Here is a 23,215-nt window from a genome sequence, read left to right on the forward strand (position 1 = left end):
TAAAAAATAATTTTCTTTTGGATATCGAAGGTTCATATTTTTTTAAAGGGTTTAATTAACTTTGCTACAGATAATCAATCCAAATTTGTAATAATATTTCAAATACTTTCAATTGTATATGTAAGTTTATTTGTTGAAAACAGCGTGGGCCTATTATTCAACATAAAACTCACAACTACTTTTTGAAGGCATGAATATACTTTATGGATGCATGTATCATTTTTGTCTGAATATAAACATGTATCGCCTATCTACCAAAAGATTTCTACAAATCGTAAAAACGAAGTCTACGTTATCCGAAAGCATGCCTTAAAACCAGCATTACGTTTATACATTTCCTTTAGTACACAATGTAAAATTTGAACATTTCAAGTGAGATAATGGTGATTTAAGTAAAAAAAAATCAAGATTGCAGGTGGAGAATTTTTATTTACGAATTGGTAGTTTTAAACATAGAGATGTAGTTTTAAACATAGTGGATGTAGCGTCTGGACTTTAAGTCTTGGAACTATTGAAATACATAGAAGCAGGTATTTAAGAAAATTGATATTCAACGTAATCCGGAGGCTAACATCAAAAATGTAACCTTAATAGTTGCCAGAACCTGTGTTTGGGTCCCTAACCAAACCTTACCTCCGAATACTGCATTCCGGGGGAAAATTGTTTAATTTTCCTGTCACTACTAACCAACAGAACAACCAATATGATAAATATGGGAAAACTGAAGTTGACTGATCCAGTCTTGACTCAAAATTACCCCGAGTTAAATATAGAGTGGCTAAAGGTAATTTTCTGCTCGGACGGTTATGATTTCCCCTCAAACTAATAGTACGCTACAAAAAAGTGAACAGTTTATCCATCATAGGTGGGGCGAAATGTCTCCCTATTCCAAAAATGCCCCTTTGAAAAAGCAATAAAACTACTGTAGAGTATTAAATTAAAAATTAGAAGTTTATAATATTCGTTATCTATAATTTTATTTGATATGGATAAAATGCATGCAGATGTATGCACTTACATTTGTTTTATAAGCACTTTATTGTTTTTATAAAAAATACTTTATTTTTATAGCCTTTAAAAGTTAGTTATTTTGGAAATGTTTATTAAATATTTCATAGTTAGGTGAGTACAAAAGTAAGATAAGGGCGAAAATGTGTAAACCAATAACTAACCCCTACATGATTTACAGAGTAAATATTCGTACATACATAGAATTTTTTCATAAGTCAATAGACATAAACACGAAAAACCATTCAGAGATTAATATGTTTTTCATGAATGGAATTAACGGTGAAATATCAGATAAAAGTTATTAATTTGATCCATGTGAAGGTACATTTTATTATTTGAGATAATAGGATTTTGCAGTTGAAATATGCAAAAGCTCTTTGTAGCACTGGTGTAATTTGATATTTCAATCCAAGTTTGCGTTTGTATAAAGTACGAAAATACGTTCATATATCGTCGATTATTTTGTAAGATCATCCATTGACATTTTGATTCTGAAGTAGACATTAAATCTGCATGGATCTGTAGCCAGATTTTGTTGACGTTGAACTCTAATAAAGTTAAAAATATCATTAACAGAGGGTGCTACTAACACAAATACACCTTCTAGTTTGTTTGTATTTGATGCTGCAATGTGAATAACCCTTATTATACCTTGCAACAAAGTTACTTTTCTGTTTGATTTTGTTTAAATTTTGTCTTGGAAAATACAAATTAGTAAGTGACCCGTGCGCGTTATATCAGAGACACAATTAAATACATTATTTTTAGTTTTCTACTGGTTACAACTTCAATACTAAAATATGTATTGTTATCAAAATTAATACAGGCAAGATAAAAGATGAAAGAAATGTAGAACACAGTGCTGACTATAATTGGGTGGAGCAAACAATATTTCCTTTGTTTTTTTTTTATTGAGCACTAAATAACATTGTTTCTGACACTTACGAAATTTGAGAGAGTTTTAAGTGAGGGGGAAATGCGGCAGATTTTAAGGGTTGGTGATTCAGTTTCCCGACCCTCTGAGAAGCAGAAATGGCAGATGTATGTGGCTGATTTAAACCTACCAGTGGCCGGTTAAATTAACTTGATAATTCTAAAAATATATTAGTTTGTTATGTAGCATACATACTGGGCACATTTTTTAAACGTGTAATTGAAGGCCTTTGGGTGATTTTTCTTTTAAAACGTTTCTGTAGTATAGTAATAATACAACGACAGCCAGAGATAAATTAAACGTAATATTACGAGGAAACATTAGCTAAACAGATTTTGGTGTTAGTTCACCTACAGGACAGGTGAGGACTATATAACAAACATTTTACTGGCCTAATGGGTTTATTAAGTAAAACACTGTACATTGATGTCTTACCATCACTTGTCAAAGTATGTTTGATTGTGATTACTGTTTCAATAATCATACAAGCCATTCCACTTTCACTTGTAAAAAGTATTTTGTATTAAACATTTTAAAAAGATTTTACATATATAAAATGGTCATCTGATAGACTCGATACGAAGATAATCCGGCCATCAACTCATCAACTCGCACCCTTGTACAACAAATTAACAATATTTAAATCACTTGATTTGATTGATGATTGATTTAGCTATTAGGCAGTCGTTTGGTACTCCTTTGGTGTATTCATAGTATGTTATGAATACATTATGAAAGTAATTTCCTTTAGTTTTGCAGTTGTGCATGAACCCCTTGGTTGCACGTTATGTTTAGGATCGAATGCAAAATATAATATCGGGAAAATATTTCAGCATAAATATTTGTCTGGGGATTCCAATGTTGATAACTTTAGAATATTTCGGGTTTTAGTTTTTTAAATACATTATTGGGAGACAATCATATAAATGTTATGTAATGGAATACCTACCTTTTTAGCTTAATTAATTGCCAAAAGTTCTTGATGCTTTAACACTTCAATTAAAATCATAAAATCGTTTTATTCCAAGATAAAAAAAATAAGCTGCAATTATTAAAACAAAACCATTATTTTTTAACGATAAGTTTTTATAAAAATAAAGGTTTTAATGAAATAGTTATAAAGGATAATCATATTTGGATTCAGCATACTTAAAAAAAAAAACTTGCAATAAAACTAACTTGCTAGATAAAACGGGTATTTTTGCATGATACCGACCTCACCGATAAATCGCCTTCCAAATAAGATTTCAATTAGTTTAAATAACAAAATCTTACTAACCTAATCTACAACATAGTCCACCCATAGGTTAGGTTAGGTTATAATTATTAGGTGTGGTCGATATAATAAAAAAGTACCATATAATGAAAACGTCAAACTGAAATAAATTCACTTACAATATTACTACAAATATTATTTTTAATTTGTAGGTTACATACTAAAACTCATAGAAGGTACTTAAAAAAATTAAAATGTGAATCAGTGACTTTTCTATAACAACATTTTTAGTTGTGTAGAACACAGTATTTCTATAAGGGGTTGATAAAGAGGGGGAAATGCTTTTGGTTCGGTGAGTTTGATGATTTAGTTCTCGGGCCCTCTGGGGAGCGGTAATAGTGGGTATCTGCTACTGATCTCAAACCTATCAACAGCTCTTTGAAGTAACCAGATGTTGATAGATGCGTCTTTTTTTACTGAAAATGAAAAACATTTTTACTAAACATAGTTTTTAATAATATATTTTAACTCGTTTTTTTGTCATCTTATTTTTCAATTTAATACAGGAAAACTGCAGATTACTGCTGATAAAAAAACATTATGTGAAACGTAATTATTTTATATTACCTTGTAATTTTGGATATGAAAATGTATTTAAGGGTGTTATTACTTAGATATAAAATCTGTAACTTTATTTGTAATGGTTTTGAACAAAAGTTGTAGTTGTTGGTGGGTTTTTACGTGTATACTTTATAGACATTTCCCTAATTCTATGGCTTTACATAATTATAGAATTATAGGAATATTCTGCAAGTAGGTTTACGGTAATTAAATTACGTGTTGCTGTCCTAATGTATTTATTACGTAAAACACACGATTACTAGAAAAATACCGGTATGGATCATAAACATAAACAAATGAAATTTTTGGCCCAAAAATAAACGTTATTTAACATTGCTTAAAAGGAACTGCCAAAACATATGTTCAATGCTATTAGTATAGGATTCGGGCCAACAACGTCATTTGTTTATGTTTATGATCCATACCGTATTTTTCTAGCATTTGTGGTAACACACTGTATATTGTTATCTTACCCTAACATTTCAAATGTGATAAAACGTGTTTTCTATTTATTATTATTCGTACTAATACAGACTATCTACTACGGTATTTCATTTCAATTGATTCATCAAACCGAGTCAATGATATTACTGTAATGTAAAGACCACAAGGAAGAAGAATTATTCTTATTACTTAAGTATTTGTTTGAATGTTTATTTATAGTTTTAGAAATCCAATAAATATCACAAACACATTTAGTATATTTCCTACATGTACGCATACAATTTTCTCGCACTGATTTAGAATAGTTCACCACCAAAACACCAATAATGTGAGCTAAGCACAGTATATTACGAAGGCTTGTTTTTAGTGGTAAATACAATACTTTAACTTAGTATTTTGAACATACCATTTACATGTGGTTGATTCAATTTTAATTCAGCCAGAAGATTAAAGTTCAGTTAAACATTAAGATTTATACTAAAGTAGACAACCTCTTCCGCGTTATCTAAAATGAACTTAGTTTCCAGAGTATTAAAACGGAGAATTTATTGGCTCTTTGACTGCAAAACTGCCTAAGACAATGAAATTATTGTCTTATATCTTCGACCCTCTCTACCAAATCTTAATTTTTTTTTTGTACCAATTGGGTAATTAACTTATGCTGAGCATCTCTTAAAATGTATTTTATAATGAAGTCTGCCAAATCAGACTCCATTTAATATTTAAATCTTTAGTGATGATTGAATGTTTTTAATTAACGTGCATTATAGTAAGTATAAAAAACGTTCAATACTTTAATTTGAAAAATAGACTAACATAACATAGACGTATACTTTTTGTATGGTTATAACAAAGAATATACTACTATGAAAAATGTTTTTCATAATATGTTGGTGCAGACAAGCCTTGTATGGTTTTTGCACCTATTGTATAATATACATGTATTCATTATAGTTCAATAAATAAATTGATTGATTGATTGACTACATCAGTTCAGTTCGTTAAGTTTTACTCCAACAGGTTTATCTAAGTTTCTTCTATATTTTTTTATGCAATGATAGAAAGATTGTAAACCCCAATACGTCATTCGATATTTTGTAAACTAATAATTATTGAAAACTCAATGACAAAATATGTTAGACAAAAAAAATTGGAATATATAAAAAATCGCCAATTGCGTACTCTGTCAGAGTTGTAATTATACGTTTTAATGCTGTAAATTAAACATGGAAATAAAATGTTTTCTATAATCTTATAGCAACAGATATTTAAATACAATCTACCACTAAAGACATAGTGATTTACTGAATCAAAATACTGTTTCATTTCATTACCTAATGGAATACTATAAAACATATTTCTGTCTCTTTCTAAATGTTTGGAGGTGGTTTTCTGTGAGCGAGAAAAAACAGCTGTTTTGAAGAGTTGGGTGATTTAGCTCCTAGGCCCTCTAGGGAGTATCAGCATATATTTGGGGCTGACCTATCATCAGCCAATGTAAGTAGTTTGATTATACTTGTTATTTTATTATTTCGTTATTTACAAACAAACAAAACACAAACTTTACAGTGTTGTTTGTTAAAATTAAATTTTGTTAGTTTTTAGATTTTATTTCAAATCAATGTTGTGATAGGTTGATATTCAGTATATAACCTAATAGTAACTGTAAAAAACAACAATATAGCGATAAAACGATAGTAACAAGAAGTTGTGTATTAGAATTTCTTCAAGTTTGAAAGTCAAAGTATGAAAAATGGTAGACGGTCTTTTTAGTTAGTAATAAGACTAGTTAAACTTAAAATTAAAAAAAAATCTAGAAATAACTGTATTCCACACATACTGTAACCATACGTATGTAATACAGTACTAAAATAATACAGCCATTGACATTATATCCTTACAAATTTTAATACTCATTAGGGTTGTGTAAAATTTCGACGGTCATTTTATAATCCTTTCGTGCTGATAACATATATTAGACATTACACTAGTGACTAATTATCAAAGAAGAATACCCTCCAGTGCTTCTTTATTTACGATGATAGGATAGTTCAAGGTTTACAAAATTTCGATGCATTCTTTTAGCATAGGAAGTTTTGCAAGACTATTTTTGGTTGCACATTACATATGTAAAGGGTCGGACACAAAATAGAATGTACGAAAAATACGTCAGCGTATATTTCCCTGGGGTATCCAATATTGGCATTTTCTGTCTGTAGCAAATTTTGGATTTTATGCCTACTGTTTGTTCTCTTGGTGTTAGTTTCCCATTGTACATCACGTGGACAATATTGATTATTAAATATAAACTACCTTAATTATTTTTTAGCTGAGTCGTATTTACAGGGTGAGTCGCAAAATATTCTTAAGCACATTTTTAAAAGGAATCTTTCGTAAATAAACTTAAATTTGGTAAAGTGATGAACAGTATTGTTAAATTCTTAAATTTGCTTTAACATAGTATTTTTTGCTAAGGGTTGGTAAAGAGTGGAGAATTTGCTTATAGTTTGGTGAATTTGATGATACATCCCCGAGGATGGGTAAAGTGGATATCTGTGGCTGATCTCAAACCTATGAATGGTTCTTTGCAGAAACTTGATTTAAAAACTGATCTGTTAGTTTTTATGACAAATATTTATTATATCGTTCGTCTGATGAGTTGGATTTTAAACTTTGTTGTTACATATTTATTTCAGTTAAATAAATTACGTGGAATTAAAGCTCCAGACTTTTCCTTAGAATTGTAATAGATGGAAGAAATGAGTGTTTCACGTTATCTCCTGTTAAACCCTTTTAAAGAAAATATCTCTTTATTTGGAGATCACAATAATATGTAATACCTAGCTAGAGGTATCATATGTTCAAATTAAAACTATTTCTGAAGTTTGAACCTGAATCCAAATTTATAGGCCCTAGTAATAAATAATTCTTATATAGTAATAATAAATTGTTATAATGTACTTTCTAAAACATTTACCTGCATTGTTTTCTACCTCAAAATTATAGTTTAGCTTCCTAATGTAAAGTATAAATTCTTCAATACATCAAGATTTACATTTATATGTTTTTGGATTTGTTTAACTTGACAGGTCTGTGATAAGCCAGAACAAAAGACTTCAGTGACAGATGTCCATACTGAGCCCTTGGGAAATATCTTGTGTGTTCTTGATATCAGCGTTGTGTCTTGGCAGATTTTTTTAGTTTTTAGAGTTTGCAGAGGCATATGAGGAACATAGTTAATAGTAAATAAAAAATTGATATTTTCTTGAACATGTTTTTGGGCGAAATATAATACATTTAATGACACAATTATAGTGGTATAATATATAGTGTTTATTCCACAATGTGTAGAGGCTTTCCATTAAACTTGTATGTTAGAATGACAACCACGATTTAGTCTAAGTTATAAGATTGACCAAGTTCTACTGAATTGTTTCGGTACGCTTACAAATTTAAATAAAATGTCAAAACAATAATTTTGTCTTTGAACTCCATGGGTTCTGCGGCCCCTTAACTCTGACAATGTTTGCTACGAAAAAATTGTAACTTTGTTTCAATTTCAAATAATGACTTGTCAAAACAATATGAATTAGTTCGCAAATACACTATGTTAAACATGTTAACTGCCCTGATCACTTATTTTCCATTGCAGTGATGCGATTTTGTAGCCAACCGATCCAAATGTGATACCTGATATTCAACATACGGCTTAGGCTACATCTTTAATGTTTTGTATATTTTTCTAAGTGTTCATTATTTGTTTTAAATCATTAGTCATTTAAGCTACTTTTAGGACTTTTTGATTAGGTCAACATTAGATAACGTACAAAAAGTAACAACCTAAAATATTTTATCAGTTTGGTGGTAGTCAAAATAAAATCAATAGTTATACAGAAATAGATTTTCGTTTTATAAACGTACTATTCAGCGCTTTTGTATTTGCAATAACATCAGTAATACATAGTAAGTTAACAGCTAAACATTTACATTATAAGTAGTACTTCACAAGCTACAGATTCCTTACAAGCTGCAAGCTCTTTACAAAGCTAAATCCAAAATGCTATTCTATTAAATCTCAGCGTCATTGGTTTGCGAAATAAGGTTGTTACACTGATACAATTAGATTTGAAATGTTCAACTAGATTCACTGAATCCACCAAAGCCTTGCAGCATCAACTTGTGACCTAGCAACTCAGAACGCGCATTGCCTTGCTAGTTCAGTAACTTAACCAACATTGCACAGAGACGAACCTGTGTGGAAATGAAATAGTAACATTGTTGGTTTGTATGCTGCCTACAATTAACTTTCTAAAACGACGTCTTCTCTAACATAAATTGAACATATATGACGATTAAATCTATGAGCTTAGTAATAATATGAAAATATCCCCCAGCACTGTAAGAAAAATACCTTCACTATTATATATTTATTGCAATAGGCACTACAGTTATTATTAAATATTTAGTGTAACATTTATAACGTTATATATCAAAGAAAATCCATTTTCTTTTCAAAGTTGTTTCGAGTTAAACTTGTTTGATGAATAAAGGACATCTTTATAACATTTTTAGTTAATATCTGATATAGTGGTTTGTGTTGAGAGTAAGCTAATGTAATAGACCATACAATAAGGAGTTTACAATGTGAACAAAGTTTTTTTTCGGAAATTTATAAGTTCACATTAAATCGACCACACTTTTATATAAATATAATATAACATTATTATATTTGTTATTCTATGAGGGTTTTAAATTATGAATGATTGTCTTTTTTCCTATAAACCTTGATTATATTACAAATATTGAATTTAAATGTGGTAATTATTCGAAACTGATCAAATAACGTAAACTATTGGTTAGTATTTTTAGTTTTTACCAATGATTACATATGGTTTTGATATGCCTACATTACACCTCATACCTCTGATCACAACATAACTTGATATCAGAACTTGTTTACCACATATTTAAAATCGAATATCTTATGTTAATAAAGCAATACACGTTATTCTGTTATACTGCACACTCGAGTGTAACCAACCATATAGTCTATAACGATACCGCGCTGCTTTTATTGCACGTGTGGTTCCCTAGTAGACCCTTTAACGTTGTACTTCTCTCTTTCCAATGCTACGGAAATTCCAGCTTTAAAGGAATATGTTATCCTATACTCTAATACGAGCAATGTTTGCTTGTATGTATGTATGCTTGCTTGCACAAAGATCTCGAAAACGGTTCCGACGATTTTCTTCAAATGTTGTAAATAGTTTAATTCTGGCCTAAAAACGAGTTTACTGCAGTTAGAACTGCCAACAAAAATCTAATTACGTAGAAAAATGAAACTGAAAATCACATTTTTTTAACATTAGTCTTATGGGTTGCTAGGTAACCTTGTTGGCTGAATTAAATAACAAGAAAAAAGTAAACAAAAGACTTGAAGTTGTAGCATGTGTTCATAATAAGCCAACTACCCACAGTATACTAGCAAATTACAAATACAGTACAAAAGGAAAAACATCATTTAGCAAAGATTATACTGAAGATTACTCGATACATTGTAGTCAAGGGTAGCAGTGAGAAGTCTGGGATCTGTTTATGACGATTAGATAAGGGTATGGGCAATCCTAAAATGCTATGGGAAGGGAGGGAAACAGGTCCGTGACGTAGGAAGTGGTGAAGGAAGTAGTCAAGGCGAGTAGTCCGAAGCGTGGGAACTGTTCATGACGATTAGATAAGGGTATGGGCAATCCTAAAATGCTATGGGAAGGGAGGGAAACAGGTCCGTGACGAAGGAAGGTGTTAAGGAAGTAGTCAAGGCGAGCTGTTCGGAGTGTGGGAACTGTTTATGATGATTGGATAAGGGTATGGGCAATCCTAAAATGCTATGGGAAGGGAGGGAAACAGGTCCGTGACGTAGGAAGTGATGAAGGAAGTAGTAAAGGCGAGCAGTCCGGAGTGTGGGGACTGTTTATTACGATAAGATCAGGGTATCTGCAATCCTAAAATGCTATGGGAAGGGAGGAAAACAGGTCCGCGACGTAGGAAGTGGTGAAGGAAGTAGTCAAGGCGAGTAGTCCGGAGTGTGGGAACTGTTTATGACGATTAGATTAAGGTATCTGCAATCCTAAAATGCTATGGAAGGAAGGAAAACAGGTCCGCGACGTAGGAAGGTGTTAAGGAAGTAGTCAAGGCGAGCTGTCCGGAGTGTGGGAACTGTTTATGACGATTAGATAAAGGTATGGGCAATCCTAAAATGCTATGGGAAGGGAGGGAAACAGGTCCGCGACTTAGGAAGTGGTGAAGGATGTAGTCAAAGGCGAGCTGTCCGGAGTGTGGGAACTGTTTATGACGATTAGATTAAGGTATCTGTAATTCTGAAATGCTATGGGAAGGGAGGGAAACAGGTCAATGACGTAGGGAATGGTGTAGGACGTAGTAAAGACGAGCTGTCCGGAGTGTGGGAACTGTTAATAACGATTAGATTAAGGTATCTACAATCCTAAAGTGCTAAGGAAATGGAGGGAAACAGGTCTATGACGTAGGAAATGGTGTAGGACGTAGTAAAGGCGAGCCGTGTGGAGTTTGGGAATGGATCTATGTGTCTCCAATACAGTACTAAGACTGCTTTCAGAGTGGACTAATGATTTTCCCCGAGCAAAGCTCGGTCCCCAGGTACTGTTAATAAAGCAATACACGTTATTCTGTTATACTGCACACTCGAGTGTAACCAACCATATACTCTGAGTGTAGCCGCAAACCTGAGCCCGTCCAGCCGTGCGCACGGTGTTATCACAGTATTTGTTACCTAAATGTTTCGTACGTGTCGTGTTTGTGTGATAAATGTAAAATATGTTTGGACTATTTATTTAATTGAATGAACGAAGTGAATTCTCATACTGGTGTAAAATGCATCTCATGTAAATCCAAAAACTCGAGAATGACTACGTATATGAAGTTGATGTTTTGCACAAAGGTTCTTTATCATATTATCTTGGTTAAGTTCGTTATTGGATTTTATTTGTTCAGTAATAATTATAAAATCCTAAAAAAACCATTTTAATTTTCCCCCATAAGAATAACATTAGGAGCTACCTTCTTCTTTTTTTTTGTTTACATTTTACGACCAACAACTTTGTTGTGAATTCTAGAGACCAAAGTGACCGAAGTGAATTCTATTATTTCTTTCATCCATGGAGTAGACAGTGTAGGTATATTATATTAGCCAATGGTTTTATATGCATAATAAATCTTTAAATTATAATTATTAAAAAAAATATTCATCTGAGGAAATAAATATGGGATTAAAAAATATCCACTCAAATGTATTAAAATCGATAACAATATTTTAGGTATTTACATGTTTTAACTTTTTACATGTGTTTATGACGTTGTTTGTTTAGTAGGCTTGAATTAAAACCTTAGTCCTTGGGCCGAACTTCATCACTTGGGTGGCATGATGGATTTCTAAAAATAAGTGGTGTTAACATTGTCTTGAGCTTTTTATATTATTAATTTTCAATATTATTGTAATAACATACTATTAAATGCCTATGCCAATCAGATTTTTCTTAAAGAGACATTTTTTCTATAACAAGATAACATAGTGCCTTTTTTCTTATCGTCGTCACGTCGTCGTCGTCGGTTCGGTTTCGGTTGTTCGGTTGTGTTTTCTTTTGTTTGTTGTGTTTTCTCTGTTGGTTCTTTCTTGGCTAGGTGTTGTAATATAAAATAGTAGAAGATTTTTGGGGTACAGTTTCTTAACTGGGCTACGCTATTATTGATTGAAACTACCTATCGATTCGATTAGTAAACCTTCTTGCGATTTTGTTCACCCATGTCAATGGAAAACACTAGATCTAGGCTGGCATGGCCATTGATTGGTTAGACTAAGCAAGGAAGTAACTTTAATTAATCACTGTGTCTGGTTAGGCCTATGTGTTTAAAATATCAATCGTCATTGTTGAGATATGATCTTTCAAGTGTTATTTTGAAACTAGGCCTATATAACTTAACGTTATCCGGCAGGGCCTAGGCCTAATTATAAGCTAAGTAAACTTAGATACACTAACAAATTAGGCCTAAAAGTTATCAAGTGTAACTGACAGAGTGTTCCGTATCAAGTTAGAGCCTGCAATCAAAGGTAATAGCCTACCTTGGCCTTTTCTACAGTCTTATTTAATTTAAGTTAAAAGGACCTACCTAGGCCTAAGTTAATAGATAAATTTCTTATAAACTTAAACTTGGAGAAGTAAGCCTATCTGTGGCCTTAAGCCTGGTTTTTCTAGGCGCGGAGTGTGGAAAAGCGATTAGCAACGCTTAATAATTACCTAACAACGATGCACTTCTAGGTAAACAGTTAAGTTAACATTAACTTAAACTTAAATGACTGTAAGAGGCCCACCTAAGGCAAGAGGAGTCTATATATAAGGTTAGGCCTACATTTCTTTACCTTGATCGCCAAGTGATCCATGTACCGTAAGTCCAAAAACAGGATTACGCACGATTCGACATCGTCACAACACGACAAGCGCCATTGTAAAATCGTACAAAAACTTTCTAAACCATATGGTCACAGTCTTTCCGACACACACAATAAACACATTAGGTACCGGTAGGCCTACCAAAATACACTTAAAAGTAACTTAGGCCTACTAACTTAACTAATTTGTGGGAAGGCGACATATCTGTGGAAGCCTCAGCTTGCGAGCAGATCTGTCGTATTACCACAAATTAGTTAGTAACTTAGGCCTACTTTTAAATGTATATTTGTTGCTCGGCAGTCGAGCCTCGGCATGCGAGCTTAGTTAGTAGCCTACTTTTAAATGTATTTTTGTACCGGTAATGTGATTTTTGTGTGTGTCGGAAAGACTGTGACGTGACCATATGGTTTAGAAAGTTTTTGTACGATTTGACAATGACACTTTGACGTCAAAATGCGCGTAATCCTATTTTTGGACTAACATGGATCACTTGGCGATCAAGGTAATGTTTCTAAATTTTAACATCAGTGATTCAGAAAACAACATAGGCCTACAACATGAAGAGGAGTCTATGTATTGCACTCCGTTTCTGTGCCTAACTTAGGAAACTCCGGCTTATCAGTTTGCAGTAAAGTTTCCATAATTACTGTTCTAAAGCCTAAGTTAGGCTTGAAGCATTCATAGCTCAATCAGAATCTATAAATTGATTCATGTGACAGATTGTTCTAAAAGTCAGTTAGGCCCTAACCTCAGAATTTCTCATTTAGTAGGCCTAGGCATGGGTGCAGTGCCAGTAAAACCTGCAATATTTTATCAAATTAATAATATATTGATTATGGTTCGGTTCGATGAATTTTAATAACTTAACTTAAACCACAGAAAATATACTACTATAACCCTGAATGCCAACCGCATGGTAAAAAGGGTTAAGTACTTTGAGAGAGCTTTGCCTGTCAGTTCGTAGGCAGCGCCACCAGCGTTGCAATGCACTCAGCATAGCAACGCTGGTGGCGCTGCCTACGAATTGACAGGCAAAGCTCTCTCAAAGTACTTGACGCTTTTTACCATGTGGTTGGCATTCTGGGTTAGACTATAGTAGTAGGCTATATTTTCTGTGCTTAAACTTACTTAGGCCTCCTAAGGTCTAACATATAACAATAACAAGCAAAAATGATCCAATTTTGATTAAATTTGGTGTAAACGTGTCAACCTAAATTTATTCTAATGGGTTCGCAAACCAGCACGATCAGATTATGGGAACTACAGTATGGGGTTTTTATACTTAAGGTAAAAATAAGTTTTTCCCCTATTTAACCTTACAAACACAAAATTTTAAAACTTCTTTCAAAAACTATTTTGTTGAGCTTAAAAAAACAAATAGGCTACGGTAATTTCTTAATGAAGCGTTATTATTCGCCTAATGGTTACCGTGCATGGAGAAAATTCCAAAAAATTGTAAATTTAAAATTTCTATATTATTCTTACGGAGAATAAACAATCAGGCAAATGGAAATTCGCTTAGTCTGCAGGTTTGATGCGGGGGAGGTATTATTTTAAAATTGAGCGACTAAAAACGGAAGAAATTAGACTAAAAACGGAAGAAATTAAAAATTTTCTATCTGTATGCGGTAATTGACTTAAGTTAGCCTATATTAATAAGGTTTAAGTTGGATTATGATAGTTATTGTTTATTTTGTTTTTAACTTTCATAAAATAAATTTTGATTTTGGTTGAGTTTAAAATCAATACCTAATAACTCAATTCCTCTTTAAACAACAAAAATATATATTGTAGAAACAATAGCTTTATCGAACCGAACCAAAATCGATATAGGCCCTCTGTATTGATATTTAAATCGATAACATATTGCAGGTTCTCTGCGGAACTGTTCTCCTAGGCATACAAGTAGTTTTGAAATTGTTTTGAATTAGCTTAAGTATCATCACCAATAAGTTCATAATAAGCTTGATTCTAATATTACCTACACCGAGTTAGGCCTAGGCTTATACTATTGGTTGACAGAGTGAGAAAATAAGCCATGAGTCAAAGTGGGCAATTTTTTGCTTGGCTGTATCCAAATAAGCAACTCCAATGCAGTGTTTTTTTTTATAATAGCCTATTGTTAACATAATGAAGTTAACACGTTCGCTACTGCAATAGTACGAAATTTTCCATTCACATGGACCAGCGACGCACATATGCGACGGCCGGTTACCACCCATAGACTGCAGTCGCATATATGCGACGGCTAGTCACAATAAAATAGACTGCCGACGCATATTTGCGTCGGGGTTCTAATGTTATTAAAACGCTTATATCTTTGTAGTGGTCTATTTGAAGACACTGAATTCCCTGCAGTGGTCTACAGAGATGTCTGACGTACAACTGCGTCGCTTGGTCTGTGGATATGATGATTGGTGATGTCATATAATAGTTGGAAAAACTGGTCTTTACTTTTCTGCATCACTGTATGTACGTATGCAGTATGTATGCTGCAAATATGTAGCTTTTATATTTGTTCAGTTATAAACTGTTCTTGAATAATCTGTTTATTTTTTTACTTTCACCTTAAAACACAAAAAATGAACTGTCGCATATATGCGACGTTTAGTCTATTTCAAGAATAATTATGATAATTTTCACTATTGTCTTCGCTGTAGACCGAGCGTCGCAAATATGCGACATTACAAAAGGTTATAAAAAATACAAAAAAACAAGAATAATTTATTTACAAACAAGATTGTAGCGTATTACAATGTAAATGATCACTGGTTTACAGGTTTTCGCCCATGGTCTGTGTGTACTGTTATCCAAGTAACCTACCTCAGTCTGTGGCAATGACCGCGGCGTCGCATATATGCGACGCTCAGTAGCGAACGTGTTAAGTCTATGATATTGCGTACGCCAAGGCCATCTTGAATTGTAGAATTTAAATGGTAGGACCTAGATGTTAAATTAATTATGCTTCTAACATAATATGCCTTAGGTAGGCTAAGCAACAATTTAAAAATATTTCATACTTAACTTGTGACCTTTCCTAGCCCACAGGTCACACATTTAAGGCCTAACTAAGGTAAAAGAAATTCCCAACTTAAGTTACCGTTAGGCCTATATTAAGCAAATTAAGGAATAAAATATCTTGGTAATTTACCTTTACATAGCATAGTGGTTGTGGTGGGTATTTAACACATGGGATAATAGGATACTATTACTAAAGTAAAGTGTCACCTATTAAGTTAGGCCTACCATTACCTAAGCTAATACTTATTACTAATAGCATAGTACCATAGATAATACCGGTAGTAGTAGGGCTTTCTTAGATATACCCGTAATAACAACGGAAAATTGATATAACGTTGAATGAAATATTTGAATCAATATTTATATCGAACAAACATTTCATGCGATAATATATTCTAGGTACTCTGTGAGACACTTAGTGGTTTCATGCTTACAGCAAGCATCATAAAATAATTGTCTATAGTGCTTTGGTAATCTGATTATTTTTTAATCTTAGCCTGATCCGTTAAAACTCAAAGGAGTGAAATAAGTCTGATTATGTTTTTCTAGTGACATGTTCGCTACCGATTCCGTTTTGAAATTAAAGAATAACGAGTACAGATACACATGAAAAATATTTATTTTTACAAAATCTACAACTCTTACACTATTTTTCTAGATAACTCCCGCAATATTTGAGACATTTGTCATAGCGTGGTACAAGTTTGAGTACCGTATACCCTCCTCGTAGAATGTTGCGGCCTGTGTAGTCAACCATGATGTAACACGTTCTTTCAGCTCTTTATTTATTTTATTTTATTTTACATTTCAACGGAACACTCCATTTTTACAGTTTTGAACAAAATATGAATTAATTCAAGACAATGATGAACATGCGTTATGTATGAACCAAAATAAATACGTGAGGTATTGATGGCAATTACAAAAAAGGCAAATGAATTTTTTGCGTCCAGTTGATGATAAATTTTGTGCGTGTGAATTGTGGGGTCCCCTTCTACCCTTTTCTTTAGCTTTTTTAATTTCTTGTTTTTGTTTTGCAATATTTATTAAAGGGCAGATAAGGGGATTACAATGGTTTCTATGGGCTACATGCAGTTTAGGATGATGTTGGCATAGAGATACATTAAATGTTGTACAAAAATATTTAATAATTGAAACAGTTTGACAGGTAAGTATGCAGAGCGAAGTGCGGTTTATCTTCATCGCAGATAAACCGCTGACCGCCAAGAAAAGACTTTAGATTGCGAAACAAATGAAAATCGCTTGGATCGAGGTCAGGGCTGTATGGAGGATGGTCAAAAACTTCCCAGCCAAAGCCCTAAAGAAGTGGCTTCGTCATATTTGCTGTGTGTGATCAAGCATTGTCATGAAAGAAAACCACTCCTTTCGTAAGCATTCCTTGGAGCTTATTCTGTATTGCGCGACGCAATTTCCTGAGTGTCTCGCAATAAACATCTTTATTGATTGTTTGGCCTCCTGGCAAAAAATCAGTAAGCCAAATCCTTTTCTGTCCCAGAAAACTGTGCACATGACCTTTTGAGATAGCAAGAATTACTTTGGTTTGATTTTTGCAAAAACGTAAGTCAGTGTGCCTCTATTCCATTGATTGATGCTTGGTTTCAGAGGTATCATAAGCAACCCATAATAAGATTTGTCTCCCATGACTATCTGCAATGAAAATGTATCACCATTCTCGTCATAATGAGTCAAGAAATTAAGTGCACTGCCCATTTAGTGGTTTTTGCCCCGTTCAGAAAGGATGTTAGGCACCCAACGTGAGCAAAGTTTATAAAAGTCAAATTTTTTCAGTAACAATCTCGTAAATTACAATTCTTGAAACTTGAGGAAATTTACGTGCAAGAGCTCATATTGTAAAATTAAAGTTTTCTTTAATCTCACATTGACTAATTGCACTAATCATTTCATTGTTTACCACAGATGGACGTCCACTTTGTTCCTCATCATGCACTGTATCTTGCTCCTCTTTGAACTGTCAAACACATCTTCTCACCATTGAATTACTCATTACATTGTCCCCATAATAGATTTGTCGGTAAATGTCAATTGCTATATAACTTTTTGTACAGTATTAAAAAAAACAAATCACTGATCGAATTTCACAATCGGCTGGATTTTCAATCAACGCAGGCATTACGAACAAGCGTTACGAAGTGTACGACAAAAAAAGTGAGTTCCAAATGGCGTCATTTCCTTTCGGAAGACTCAGAGTAACTACTGCGCATGCGCTAACATGCGATCGCAATGCTCCCCCAGGGAGTAGGGCAATCTTACTTTCCGAACTTACCTCGTATGCAACGCTGCGGTCTTTGTCACAAACCAAGGTATACATTTAATATTACACATCTAGAGCTGGTGTCTTTTGGTTCACAATACCTACTCACAGACCATGAACCAGTGATGCAGCAAAGAAAAAAAACAAGTTTAGCCAACTATTATATGATGCCACTAATCATCATATCCACAGACCAAGTAAACTGCTTAGTCTTTTGTTTACATTCTGACTGTGGCTAAACATTCACCTAAAGTTACAGCTGTTAAAATCAGTGGCGATTCAAAGGGGGGGGGGGGCACAGAGGCTGAAGCCACTCACGGGAGTTTTTATATTGGACCTGGAAGTATAAATTCAAACATAAGTTAATTTTTGTCGTAAATACGTAACTGTTGTGTTTGAACATAGTTTATAGACCGTAAATGTGACGTAAAAAATAGCAAACTGCCCAGGGGACAGCTCTTAGACCCCTACTGGTGAGGAACACCCTGGTAGCCCTCCATAACAAGGCCCCTAGAACCGCCACTGTAAATAACAATTCACATATCAATCTTAATAAAGAAAGTTTCTCAGCATACCAGATATGCTGACCTTAAGGCCGAGGATCTTTGGATGGACTCTAGAAATAAATTAAACTTAGAGGGGGTAAAGCCCTAAAGGAAATTAAGAAAGTGTATATTTAAACCTAAGATGGTTATTGTTTTTTTTTTGTTTTTTTTTTGTAAATGTATCTTTGTGTTTGTACGTTGTATGGAAAAAAATAAAGATTTCTTTATGAAAAATTACTATTTGCAATCATTAGCATTAAAATGACACCTAACTATTAAAAATCCGAGACTTACCTAAGTTTTAAATTTGATAGGCTGGAAAAGGGTTGTTACATGAAATCCCTTTTTGTTTTAAGTTTATGGATTATTTAAAACTATTAATATATAGATAGTTGTAGGCCTATGACTCTTTAGTTTGGTTTCTTAGCTACTATTTAGTGAATTACTCATATATAGAGAATAAGCTATTACTGTCTCAGGTCTGGGTAAGACCTAGACCTGAAACAACTTTAATATTTAATTTTGATGTTCCAGTGGCCAAAAACACCATCTGTTCAGATTAATATTTAAATATATATATATGTGTGTGTGTGTGTTTGTGTCCGTAAGCACGATAACTCGAGTAAAAACCATCCAATTTCAATGAAATTTCATACAAACCTGTTTGGACGAGTTAGCACAGGAGCATGATCGAGCTACGGGAACACAGATTTATGGGTAAAATTTGGTTTTTCTCATTTTGGACTATATAAAAATTAAATATTTTCTCTCTAAACCATTTTGAATAGCTTAAAACAGAAGAAACTTAATACATTGAGATGTTTTCGTACGGTTATTTAAAATAGAAAAAATAAAATATTTTAAAAGAAATTCCCCTGTTATATATATATATTTTTTTGTTATTCTAAGCTATTAAGTATTTTACCAAAAATTACACTTTATTATTACCCTCCTTGTATTAGCAAACCTAGGTACTCGATAAACCTAATGTTATTAAAATACATTTAAGTGAAAATCAAATAAGGCAAGTAGAAATTCGCTTAGTCGGCAGGTTTGCTGCGGTGGAGGTAATTTTTAATGAAAATTGGTATTTACTGAATGTTTGAGATAAAAGAGTCCCATATAAAAAAAAAAAAAAACTTTCATTCGATGTAAAACTTGAAAATGGGGACTCTCTAAAGGTTATTTTAAAGTTAATATTCATAAAAACAAGCAACCAAATAAAAATTTACAAGACATTATTGCATTTAAATCCAAGTTCAATACCGCTTAGAATGTAAAGATAGGCCACACTTTAAGTTTTAAGATTGGTTTCAACTAACTTACAGCATAGCAGAATCCATGACTACAAGTTCTGTATTGAGTACTGAATTCTTCAGGTATTAGTTAGCGACTTGTATCTCAAGTAACAGTCTAATGAACACCAACAAGCTGTAGAAATTATGCAGGAATGCCATCAGGGCTAGGTGCTCTTCCATTTCTAAGGAATGGGACAGTGGAGGAAAGTCCCTCTTCCCGAAAGGCTGGTAACGCGCCCTAATCTCCAAATTCCCTCGCTGGTAGCGGTGGATGCTTTGGAAATAACGCTTCAATGACAGTAGCAACGGTGACAGGTTCCATGACTGTAGTTGGTGATCAAGTCCCTATCATTTGGGTTACAATCTTGTAGCCCATCACTCAAGAATTGTTCTGGATGCCCTGACAGTTGCTTCCAGCACCTGACGTTACTCCAGTTGATAGCACTATATGGGGATCTTGAATTGCGGCCTTGAGCTCTGCCGATCTAGCTTCAGGCCAGTTTCTGGCATGGTGCGCTGCTCGTTGGAGCTCAAGGCATATTCTCCAGGGTTCTACAATCTTGGGTTTCCACCAGTTAACTGGCTTCTTTCTGCGGTGGCAAAAATCCTAGGCATGGAACGATCAAATGCCGGAGATGGGGGAACGCATTGTCAACGTAGCTTGAAATTAGGCACTTCCAATGTCCCCAAGAGGCTAATTTTTTATGTAACCCTGAAATGTGCCCTGGCAAAGACAACTGAGATACATTGAGATGGATGAACTGAGCTGGCATATTGTGTATTTGCCCAGCTCAGGAAAGTTTAGGAATATCCTTGAAGAAAATTGCCAGATAAGTCGCTTGCAGAGTAGTCCTCAGAGACTCTCCTATCAGTGACCGGTGGGCTAGGGCTTCAGATGCCAGAGAGATGTCAGGGACCATCTTTCCATGCCGGGGGTGACGGATGTTGGAAACGTCACCTGTGTTTAGGATATAGAGAGCTAGCCTGGCTGCCCTCTCTAAAACATACCGCCTTCCTGTGTTTGTTTCACATTCCACCACACTAGCATTAAAATCCCTCCAAACAGTCACCTCACCATCGATGTTTAGGATCTCGTCCTCTAGAGAGTCGAACATTTGACAGTACTCTCCAATTGTGTGTGAAGTTGTAGGAGGGAAAAAAATACTTGATATTTAGAAAATATTTACTCCTTCATAGTAATTTTGCATTTAAAACTATTATGATAATGACTTAAAATATGAATCTAAATATGAAGTTTTAAAACTTTAAAACATTTGTTTTATCACTCGCACAACAAAATCAGCAGTTTCTGCTGGTTCAAAATAGTGTTTTCTCCTCCACCTCGCCACACAAGTTTTAAATTTTCATGTATTGTGATATGATTGTAATTCTTCTTATGGGTCATGTGAGAGATGTTCTTACACACTGCTGTACATTACAGCAATGAATCATCACAAATAATAATTGTTGGAGATTTTATTTATTAGATTGACAAACCTATATTGCTTAGCATTTTCTAGCAATATTGCTGGTTTTAGTAATAAATTGAAATACATTCTTTGATTATACATCACGGAATTTGGAAAGATTTACCCGTTCTTTTAGTGGATTTTCTCAAACCTGTCTTATGACCTTGGACCAAAGTTTCCATGCATAAACCATCTCCCTGATTCCTGGTCCTAGCTGCTTTAATGACACAAGCCCAAAGTGCAGTAAAGAAACTGCTTTGGTGAAAAAGTATTGTCATACTGTAGATTTAACATACTCCCTTAGGGAGTTTGTTTCATCTATAGTATTATGGATTTGATAAGTGCCTTAATTAAGTTAAAACTTCTTGAGCAGCTGATCAACTGATATGAATGTGGTTGATCTACTGTTAAATAACATATTTGTATGTATGAAATTGTCTTCGTTCATTCTCATACGCGACTTCGGAGCGTACTCCTAGTATATCGACGCTGTAGCTATAATGCAACATAGAAGCAAATTCAACCTAGTGACAGTGGAGCTGAGGATGACCTGATGGTTGAAACGCGTACTCCACAGCAATTTATGGATTGATGACGTAAGTTATTTAATTATTTGATAACTCAATCCGTTGTGCTACAATCTCAAAATTTTAAAGGAATATGTTATGTTAATAAAGCAATACACGTTATTCTGTTATACTGCACACTCGAGTGTAACCAACCATATATTCTATAACGATACCGCGCTGCTTTTATTGTACGTGTGGTTCCCAAGTAGACCCTTTAACGTTGTACTTCTCTTTTCAATGCTAAGAAAATTCCAGCTTTAAAGAAACAAGACAGAATGTCTCGTGTAATATACAGGGTGGTCGTTAATTATTGTACACATTTTAATATTAAATAGATAAATAACCAAGCAACTTAGAAACATGGGAATTGTTTCTTTAAATAGCAAATTAAAAACAGTTTAATAAAGTAACTGCAAAAAATTAATTTAAAAAAAAATTCAGCAATTATGAATATTAGTTATAAAAAGACTGTAAAAATCACCTAAACTGTTATTGTAAGTTATGTTTCTTTTGGGTTTTTTATCTTTATTTTATGCTTTAGACAATATTTTTGACACTTCCCAGTCGTTTGAACTGCTTGTACCACTATTTTATAGAATTAATACACGTAGAATTACGACCATACTCTGGACGAAGCCTTTTTCGAACAGTTATTAGAGATTTTCTTTCATGAAACCAAAAACTTTGGTTTTTAGTGCACACTAGTAATTGTGTTACTTAAAAGTGTAAGGTTTGATTCGCCAAATGCCATACAGCTGGTGTAGAAAGCTTCATTGTTGACCACCTGACAATTTCACTACAACACAAGTCATTGGGAAAAAATAGCTTACACTCACAGTTTAGGTGATTTTTACACAATTTTTATAATAATTAATACTTTAATAATTGTTTTTCAGTAACTGTATAACACTGTTATAAATTTGCTATTCAATGAAACAATTCCCATTCTTCTAAATTGCATGTTATATTGTAAGTTATTTGTTTATATAATCTTAAAATGTGTCCAGTAATTTATGACCACCCTGTATTATAATGTATAATGTATTCAAATAATGTAACGTCTTATTAGATGGCTTGAGATACATAAATACGAAAATGAAATGTAAAAGTGTGTAACAACTCTGACGAATATTAGGATCAGTTATGTTCAATTCAGCATCACAGTTAGAAATTACCTTATTTCATCCACGTTGACGCACTGAATGACATTGCTTATTTCGTTATAATTAATTTCTTGTTTATATGCCATACTATTGATTCACTCTTTTGAGAATATTTTAAATTAAAACTTCTGTGGCAAAATCACAAATGTAA

General features: G+C 33.4%; 1 protein-coding gene across 5 annotated transcripts in view; it reads left to right on the forward strand.

The window, feature by feature from the left end:
* LOC129003004 (uncharacterized) overlaps nt 1–21,398 on the forward strand; it is a 100,540-nt gene extending 79,142 nt beyond the window's left edge. For all 5 annotated transcript variants that reach the window (XM_054431184.1, XM_054431187.1, XM_054431185.1 and 2 more), the window contains one exon: nt 21,354–21,398. In XM_054431184.1, coding sequence (XP_054287159.1) covers nt 21,354–21,383 — 30 coding nt within the window. In that variant the 3' untranslated portion in view covers nt 21,384–21,398. The remainder of the gene's footprint in view (nt 1–21,353) is intronic.
* The last annotated feature ends 1,817 nt before the right edge of the window (nt 21,399–23,215 follow it).

The sequence above is a fragment of the Macrosteles quadrilineatus genome, unplaced genomic scaffold, assembly GCF_028750875.1.
Source record: "Macrosteles quadrilineatus isolate MER2022 unplaced genomic scaffold, UCM_ALF_1.0 Scaffold_9__3_contigs__length_116548681, whole genome shotgun sequence".
NCBI lineage: Eukaryota > Metazoa > Arthropoda > Insecta > Hemiptera > Cicadellidae > Macrosteles > Macrosteles quadrilineatus.